At 31.1% G+C, this 9,793-nt stretch overlaps 1 protein-coding gene across 4 annotated transcripts; it reads left to right on the forward strand.

Moving 5' to 3' along the window:
* The first annotated feature begins 319 nt into the window (after nucleotides 1-319).
* On the forward strand, nucleotides 320-9,529 carry LOC123693591 (neuroendocrine protein 7B2). Of its 4 annotated transcripts, none has more exons than XM_045638754.1 (5): nucleotides 320-435; nucleotides 5,974-6,076; nucleotides 6,567-6,793; nucleotides 7,019-7,149; nucleotides 7,541-9,529. In XM_045638754.1, the coding sequence occupies exons 2-5, from the start codon at nucleotides 5,993-5,995 to the stop codon at nucleotides 7,831-7,833; spliced, it is 735 nt and encodes a 244-aa protein (XP_045494710.1). In that variant the 5' UTR covers nucleotides 320-435; nucleotides 5,974-5,992; the 3' UTR covers nucleotides 7,834-9,529. The 4 variants fall into 4 exon arrangements, with proteins under 4 accessions (XP_045494710.1, XP_045494712.1, XP_045494711.1 ...); XM_045638756.1 differs by having other exon boundaries at nucleotides 321-327; nucleotides 5,986-6,076; XM_045638755.1 differs by having other exon boundaries at nucleotides 335-435; nucleotides 5,986-6,076.
* Nucleotides 9,530-9,793: the final 264 nt, after the last annotated feature.

Consider the following 9,793-nt stretch of genomic DNA (forward strand, 5'->3'; position numbering starts at 1 on the left):
GTGTCTAAAGAAAATCTTATATAACTTCGCAATTTGGCGCCAAGTAATTGAATTGTGATCTGCGTGGGTAAAAACTAATGCAACGTGTCCTTTCTACCTACAATACGTTATATTACTTCACACAGCAATATAATTTAATGCTTTTATGTAACTCCATTTGAGATACAATCGAAAACTCACGAATCAAGTTCGTGTAAAGTTCCTTAGTAGCGGTAAATATCAGAGGTGACTGAAATTCAACGTAGTTTCCGTACAGCGCATGCGTGCCCCCATCGACCCGTGGAAAGCCTTCGTGAAAAGTCCCATTCTGTTCTGCGAGCCCGACTGGTGAGTATCGCGTAGAAGCGGGTTTCATCCTTCATTGTTCATAAAAGAGGGTGCATGTACCTTGCTGTGGCGTTGATCATTATAATCGCGAGTTTGGTCAAACTCCAAGTAAGTCGAAATTTCTTAATTTAACCCCTGACTAAATTTCTGCACGAATTTACTCCTGCACGTTTGACCTCTATACTCGTCACTGGCAATGTACTTGCAAAGGGTTCTATCATTTCTCATTTCATTTCGTCTTTTATTATTTTCATTTTCTATATGCTATCGCTAATCTGTGTGTTAATTTGCGTATCTATATACTGTGTATGTGTATCTGCGTTTGTTTTGTGCTCTTTTGTTTGTATATGTGTGCCCACTGATTGAATCAACAGGTGGATTGGCACAGACACCTTTAAGATTTCCCTTTATTGGATTTTTTTGTTTATATATAAAATATTTAAAGTAAAGTCCTGCCTGTATTCTTCTTTCGTTCGTTTAAATTTAATTCATTTTCTATAATATTCTTTATTTCGTAATGTAGCAACTTGTACCTACTATTATAATATATTAAATATTCTCCATTGTCTAGGTATTATATCTTTATAACACATGTTTAAAGAGCATTATACCTATATTAAATCGTGTATCCCAGCGTAATATTTTATGAATTTTACGAAAAAATTACGATTTTCCATTCAAATGTTCTGGAATATTCCACGCCTTTCCATATAGGCTATAAATATAAAATCAATAATGTCCTGAACTTATTGCGCAAGTCCTGAAACCTAGGTGACCTATGAGCTAGATCTGGGCTGAGTGCAACAGCGCAAGTGCACTTATTGATTCGATCCGCCATCTTGTTGAGATGCGACATGGTGGCAATGCAACTGGTCCTTTGTTCTCGAAAATTTTTAAATTGATTATTTGAATTTATGTGTTTATGCAGTTTAGTATTCAGAAGTTTTTAAACTTTGAAATACTTATAGAAGATTAAATTTTTTTTGAGATTGACTGAGGCACTTATGTCTATCATTATAATTTATTGATTATTAACATTGTTTAATAAATTGTTTTCTCGGCTAAGCGGGCGAATGTTATATATGTTATATTATTGGATTTATTTTATCAGTGCAATTTACTGATTACTAGTTGGACGCAAGCAATTTGTTAGATCGATTAGTTAAAACATTAGTATTATTTATAGAATGCGAAATATAATAAACAATAATTATTAATTATTAAATTTATTATTGAAAAGCGACTTTAAAGTCGCTTTTACTTAATAACTCATTAAGAACTTTTAATTTAAATTAAAACTTATAAATTTAATTAAATTGAACGATTTTAGTAAATATAAGTTTGTTTTCGGAATTATTGCAAGAATCACTTTGACATTTTTTAAATAAATATTTTAAACAATTTCTCACATTATAATTTTGACAGCGTTCTCCTAATCTGAATATGTCCAAGCAATTGTTTTTGTCAGCTTTATTGTTCTGTTTTTGTCAGTTCAATACTGATTTGCTGATAAACTTATGCGATAGAATCACTTCATTAAAATGACGGCCGCGATGCCGGTTAGCTCCGGGACGATCGATAAGTCATTTCTATTTTTACCAAGTTTGAACTGTCATATTGAAATTGTTCTATTGAATTTGGGTACTACATTTTTGAGCATAGTTTTAAACTGATTTATTGCTGGATTGTGTATCGATCGATACCTATGTCCTATAATCCTTTGTTATTATTACTTACCTAAACATGAAAAGCTTATAAATAAATAAATAAGTCCATTGAAATCTGTGAGGCGGATGCTTTAAGTCGGCTCTAAGTAAATTACACAACATATTGAACCAAAAGTTTTAAGAAAGTTTTTAGTTAGAAATATTATCAAAACTGTTAATATATTACCAAAATATTAACTTAGAAATATTAACATATTAATTAGTACCAATTTGTACAAATGCTTACTTTGCTTTTTTATATAAAAAAGGAAAGTAAAAGGACAATAGGTATTCTTCAGATACCGTCTGCTTTAGACCTATCAATGTATATTATAATGAAAGTTACGTACGCCGTTGCTCCCACGACTACTCGCTATCTATAGTGATGTATTCACATGTATCGATAGTTCTATCTGATAATTTTTTTAACTTAACTGATAAATGTTTAATAAGTGTGATATTTTTACTTACTTTGATTATCAACCAACTTAAATATCTATATTATGCACGTAATTAATTATTATCTACAAATCATATGTTGATAACAAAACTTCCATTTATTTTCCCCGCCCACGTGCGATGCCCGCGCAGGTGTCACCCCCTCCTCTATCCCTTCATATAATAAGCAATCAATAGAACTAAATGTTTGCAATATTACAGAAAATTTATTTGGAAATATTAATGCGTTTTTTTTTAGTTATACTTCCTGATAATTTATAGAAGTTTATCTATTTAACAAATAAATCATTTGATTATTCTTGCAATTGGAAAGACTTGATTTGACTTGATATCGATGTTTAACTTCAGCTCAGTTTAGATAGACCGTCCGCCCACGAGCTGCGCCCACGCAGGTGATATGCAGAATAAGCGATCGATAGAACACAATATTGTTTACTTATTAAAGATTTTAATGTTTTTTTAGAATTATGAGCCGTCTTCGACATATTTAAAATGTTGTTTTATTGATTAATTACTTAATCGTTTACATTTCAACATTTATCTAGAAGTTAATTAAACAGAACAATCAATTAAGAACGTCAATATTTTTATCGATATTGTAAACATAAGCGCAACACTATCCAGAAGGCGGAGGACGCTCTGATAGACCGTCCGCCCACGAGCGGCGCCCGCGCAAGGTGTCCCCACTCCCCTCCATAGAATAAGCAATCGATAGAACTAAATGTTTGCGGTGATAAAGAACATTTAGTAGAGAATTTTAATACGCCTTTTGTGAATTATGTAGTCTCATCGACGGATAAATAATCGGGATTTAACGTTTGCATTTTTATCGTGACTTGACTTGACTTGATCACAATATCGTGATAGAAACAATTTTTCGAAAAAAATATTTACTTTTTAATTTCACTTATTAAAGTTTTTCAATGATTATGATTCGGCTCTACTTCCGAAAGTATGCTGTTTTTAAACGAAACATTTCATGCAGCGTAAACATTTAAATTATAAGTTGGTCACATTTTTATTCACTAGGTATTTTGAACAAAACGGATTACAATAAAATACCAGCTAAATTAGTTTCGAGTAATATTCAAACTAAGCAATAAATAGTTCTAAATGTCATAAATAAAATAAATACTAATGCATAACTAATCTGTGGTCGCAAAAAGGCATGAATGGGCGCTATTGCTCGTGGATCCAATAAAACTTTAATTAAAGCTGAGATGTGCTTTGTTGTAAAAATAAGTGTGTATCAAACAACAAAGATTTAAGATTAGATATTTTATGATTTTAAATAATCACTGATGTGTCGTTTAATTATTATAAGAAAAAAAATTTCTTAAAATAAAATTTAAAAAAATAATATTCGTTAATTTTTATCTAAGGTTTAATAAAAAAAAATTTAAACTGAATATGTTACAAAATAATTATATTTTACTTAAAACATTATTTACGTAGTAAAGTTAAAATATTATATGTACATTGCTTTAAAATAAAATTATCTCTTAATTAAAATTCACATATTAGCATAAATAACAAGCTTTTAGTGGAAAGTGTATTTTGTATTAGGTAATTGTTGAATCTTATCTTAATACTCAACTTTTAAAAATAAGTATTACATTACTTAACTCTTGACCTACTGTAAAATATTAATGAACTTTTATTACTCAAGGAATTATATATTATACCTTTACCCTTCATTATTAATTCTTTATAGCATATTTTTATATAAGCGGGTAGTTAGAAATATCTTTAATTAATATGAAACCTTACATCACTAATGAACTTCAAATCCTTAATAAGCGTATGCGCTATTAGTCACTATTTTTTATACTGACACAAAAAAATTAAGCTTGTTCTTTATTAATATTTAAAATTAATAAAATTCCAAACCAAATAAATTAGTTCAGAATTCACTGCTAAATTACTATAAAGATAACAACAGCCAACATATTACTAAATTGTTAACACATGAATAATTATAATATATTATCTCATCTTTAATGTGCATCTCGGTTGATTAATTAATCTTAATAAACTAGGTAATATTGCGTTACCGTCTATTTTTAATCAGATTCCCTACTTACTTATGTACATAACATTAATTGGAACATGCAATACTAGTAAATGTGACTATGACGTCATTAACAACTTGCCACCTACTATCTTTATTTTTATTTGATAAACGACCATAGAGCCTCCATGATATGACCATAGGTACTATTGAATATCATCCCTACATAGTATAAAACAAAGTCGCTTTCTCTGTCCCTATTTCCCTATGTCCCTTTGTATGCTTAAATATTTTAAAATACGCAACGGATTTTGATGTGGTTTGTTTTATTATAATAGATAGAGTGATTCAACAGGAACTAAAACCTTCCTTCCTATATAATTAATTAGGTTTTAGACAAAGCGGGCGAAGGCGCGGGCGGTAAGCTAGTAAACTATAATCTATGAACTCTATGACATAGAGTATTTATTACAAAGTTCAGCAAAATATTATGTACTCGCAAGGATCCAATTAAAGTTTTAAATTATTTATAGAACATAAATAATAAATTTGATTCTGTTATCATTGTAAACATTAATTATTAACTTTAAAATACAATGTAAAAATACGAAAAACATGATTAAATTGGTATAGTGCTCTATTATTGCAAATATTAGTGAAAGTTCAACTTTGAAAGCTAATTTAGAATTGAGTGTATAAAAGGGGGATTATTAAGTGATTCGTTTTATGTAAAGTCATAATTTATTATTATATTTTAACCTATTCTACATTAATTAATTATTAAGTTTCCAATATTAAACGAAAAATTGATATTTACGTGAGTAGGTATTTAGAAACATGACGCTATGCTCTCGTCTTAGTTCGAAGGTTAGTTAACAAAAAAGATACATCGAGGGCTGAAAAACATAATTATGTATGTAAATCTCGCTTTTCTTAGTATCTATTCCTTATTAATATGAATCAATTATATAAAGATAAGCATATCAAACGATGCCGAATGCCAAAACATTTGATATCATCTTAATCGCACAACCTACACACGCACACACAATGGAATCAACTTAATTTTTTGTGCAAATAAAAACATAACACAATAACGTTATGTCATGTTAAATCATGTATCGTTTGATTGATTTGCATCAGTGAAGTTTTCTTTGGCACAGATACAAAAAGTCCAAGTGTTTCCATGACAACAGCGATCATTAATTTTCATTTGTCTGTCGACCGTTTGACATTGTAATAGTCTTGCCATTTAGAGTACTATAATTAAGACGTTTACATTTAATTAATTAGTAGGTTATTTATTGAAGAATATTTTTACCTATTTTACAAAACAGATACATCGCATTTTTTAATAAAATTGTAAGAAATATTCATGAGCCTATCCAAACACATCATCTAATCTAAATAAATAAAAATATATTCAAAGAATTTGTATTGCATTTGAGCCGTATTAATTGATATATTAAGGAATTATTTCAGTATCAATATGCACCGCCTCGAGGCTATATTGTGTCTGCTAAGCGTCGTCGGAACTATGGGATTCCGCCCCCATGGTTCTATTGGGGGAGAGGTGAGTTATATGCTTTATAATAATCATCCTTAATAAAATAACCTTTCATATTTTGTGGGTAGTTTAAAAAAAGGAAATTATTTTCAAATATAATATCTTATTATATGATAGGGAATATAATCAACTTAATATTGGTGATAATTACACATGTACGTAGAAGTACAGTAATCTGCGCTTGCGCATCACAATTTTCCCGACGCACATACCAAGAAAATTGAATCAAACCATTCAACTTACTAATTTTTTTTGCGTAAAACGTGTCTATTTTTTAATTTTTAGACTTAATTTCCCTAAAATAAAAACTTTTAGTTTTCATATTAGGAAAATGGAGTTAGTAGATACACAATAAATAACATATTATATCGTAAATTAAAAAAAAATACATCTGCAATTTAAAATATAAATGTCAGTCTACTATTTATAAATTGCTCATATAATCTTACATATTTTAGAAAATTCCATCTCTATATTACCATTTTATACACAACAGGACCACTTCACGCTTACCGAAGCGTGGCTACGTGAGGTCGTGAGTCGGATGGGCAAAGACTTCAACGACGGCGGTACATCCTACCTTGAATTCCCTCCCAACGATCGGCAGCTGAATATGATGGCCAGGGCCAATAAAGAGCAGGAGCATGAACAGCTCGACTACGAATCCCTCGTTGATGGCAACCCTAACCCCAGCCTTCGTGATCAGGAATATCTGCAGCATAGGTAATCTATAAAATATATTATAACAAAACTTGGTACCTAAACTACTTGACTAGTTTTTCATTTTAACATCTCTTTGTAAAAAAAGAAAAACCATAAAATAAAATATACAAAAATTACAATAAACAGACGACCATAGAACCTCCTTTCTAGACGTCGCTTAAAAAGTTGAACGATTCTTTTTTATCTATTATTCCAAATTTGAATTGAGCGGGATTTTTTTCGCAGCTCTCTCTGGGGCCACCAATACGTCACTGGCGGGGCCAGCGAAGTGGTGCCTAATCACCAAGTGATCAAAACTGACGCTGTTCTGCCCGCCTACTGCAACCCACCAAATCCTTGCCCTGTTGGATACACTGGTAAGTTCTTGTTAGAAACTGATAAGAAATACCAATAAAAAACTAAAACGTTACGTATTAAAGGCATTGTTGGTTTTATAAATTTAATTTAAAATATTATATAAATAATTTAAATTGGTAACTGAAACATAAATTAATTAAAATATATATATAAACCGAATTTTTGTCAGAATCAGCTCAGATTGTTAAAATCGGAAGAAATTATGATTTTAATATAAACTCAATTAATAAACTAGTAGACATACTAAGGTAAATAAGTTTATTCAATAAGATATGGATAGGTTCCATAGAAATTGTAATTTCTCGTGAGCTTTTGCACATCCATACGTGTCAGTAATAGTGACGTTACAATTCTTTTAGCCTTAAAATTTTTCAATGATTGCATGTCCAGAGGAGCAAGGCTGCATCAGTGAGTTCGAGAACACCGCAGCGTTCAGCCGCGAGTACCAGCTGTCCCAGCGCTGCATGTGTGACGGCGAGCACATGTTCAGCTGCCCTGAGGAGTCCTCCTCCGACCTCGACCTGCACTTCCCCGACCCCCACAAGAATCTCGTCGCCAAAAAGTTCCAACCAGAAGTTAGTGCACCCTCTCTTTTCCAAGAAATCAAACGCTCAGTCCGCGAGTGGCTGGACCACTTCTACAAGCTCCGAATGTCCGGCGGCTGCAGGTCTTGCCCGCTGTAAACATCACGCCGTCAGATGATTAACGAATTTCGTGCTATTTGCACTCGCGACTTATTGATAGAACTAATTAGATAATAATTTATTCACATCGGTAAAACCTTACAAACCGCTTTGATTGCTTTTCTGTCAAACCGCCAAAATGTGATTTTTTCTTGTATCCATATACAGTCGTCAGCCTAATAAATACTCATTGTAAACAATGTTTTAGGTGGAGAATCCTTTTCTATTCGGTGAACGACTACCGATAGCTGCGAAAAAAGGATTTGACGTGCACGTTTACTAGAATGTCCAAAATATACAATTTCTATCCATATTGTTATTAAACCCTTGCTATATTTTACTAAATAATTTTGGAAAAAAAATGAGTCACATAAAAATGTGATTCGACGTTACTTCAAAAGTTTCGGAAATATGTAGAATTTACAGTCTTTTAACTGTTAGTTAAGGTACAGATTGATGTCTAATGATAATTTATTAAGTAATTCCATTGCAACCTCATAAGAGATAAGTAAGTATTCCAACATTATCTTCTGTTTTGTTCAGTTTCCAAGACTGAAAAAGTGGGATATGGTTAGTGGTGAGAGTGTAAAGGCTGATTTACATTGATCCATTTACTGGCACCAGGGTCGAAAAAGCCACACGCATGTCTCGCAGCTCATGCCAGTGGCATTAGATCCGACAGTGTCCAACAATCGACAGCTTCAAACGCTTTTAAAAATTCATCTGATGCTGATTGAGAGCAATCATTGTAAACAGGAAGCGTGCATATGAAATTTAAAATCACCAAATTACGCTATCACGCATAAACATTGTTTGCAAATGTTTCCACTCTTCTTTTCTGTGTAACACAAATTTGTAACGATGCGATGCAATGTCACCGGAATAAAGTAAAAATTACTATGACTACTGGACGAGTGCAAACTACGCAATCCAATGTCTGTGCCAGTGCACTGTGCAACGTAAGAATCCAGTGATTATTCTACTCATTGGCTTCATCCACCACCTATTGTATCATTGTATATCAGCCTTAAATCATGTTACTGTATAGGCATGAAATATATTTTAAATTTTTCTTCTTACTATTATTAGAAAGTTTATTTTACGTGATTTTATTCAAAGCTATTTTTTGGAATCTTTTCAAATTTTCTATACGTAATTTTTTTCATATTTTCAATTAATATAAGTGAACCCTAAACTCGTCGATGTAGCTAAGTGATATATTTTCGTAAAAATTAATTTATATTTGATAATATACCTAGGAATTAAATATCTAAAATATAATCATATGTAATAAAATATTTAATAAGTAAAATAATATCATTGTTTTATATAATATGAAATACGATTATGTGAAACAATGGAGTACACAACGGGACAGAAGCAACCAAATATAATGTAGTAGTATCTAATAAAAATGGGAGATAACTGAAAAATAAAATGTACAGACCACCGTGAGAACATACCCCATGTATTAGCTATAAGTAGGACGGTAATATTTCATACTTGTATATATAGTAAAAGATCGAGCAGCATTTGAAAGTCAGTTGTAGATTATAATAATAATAAAAGTCCCGATAGGGCATCAACTCAAAGCACCATTAGATAGGATATTCGTGAAATGGGTGATTCCAACAAAAAATGTACAGAAGAACATAATTTAAACCCCATTTATTAATTAAGATACGTAAGGTATATTTTTTTAGGAGATCATTTTAACAAATTCTTATTTTATTTGGTTTCGATCTTGATTTTTTTAAAGTTTGGAGTTTTGATTTCGCTTCGTGATGTATTTATTTAAATCGTTATATTATCCTTATGATTATTATTGATTAGTTCTAACGTTGAGTAACTTATTACTTATTTATTTGCGAAAACTCAAAGGTGAATGTTGAGTTTTAAATTATATATTTTAAAGCGATTAGGTATATATTTTTTGGACGTATTCAAGAAGCTATAACGG

This window comes from Colias croceus, chromosome 8 (assembly GCF_905220415.1).
Source record: "Colias croceus chromosome 8, ilColCroc2.1".
Taxonomy (NCBI): domain Eukaryota; kingdom Metazoa; phylum Arthropoda; class Insecta; order Lepidoptera; family Pieridae; genus Colias; species Colias croceus.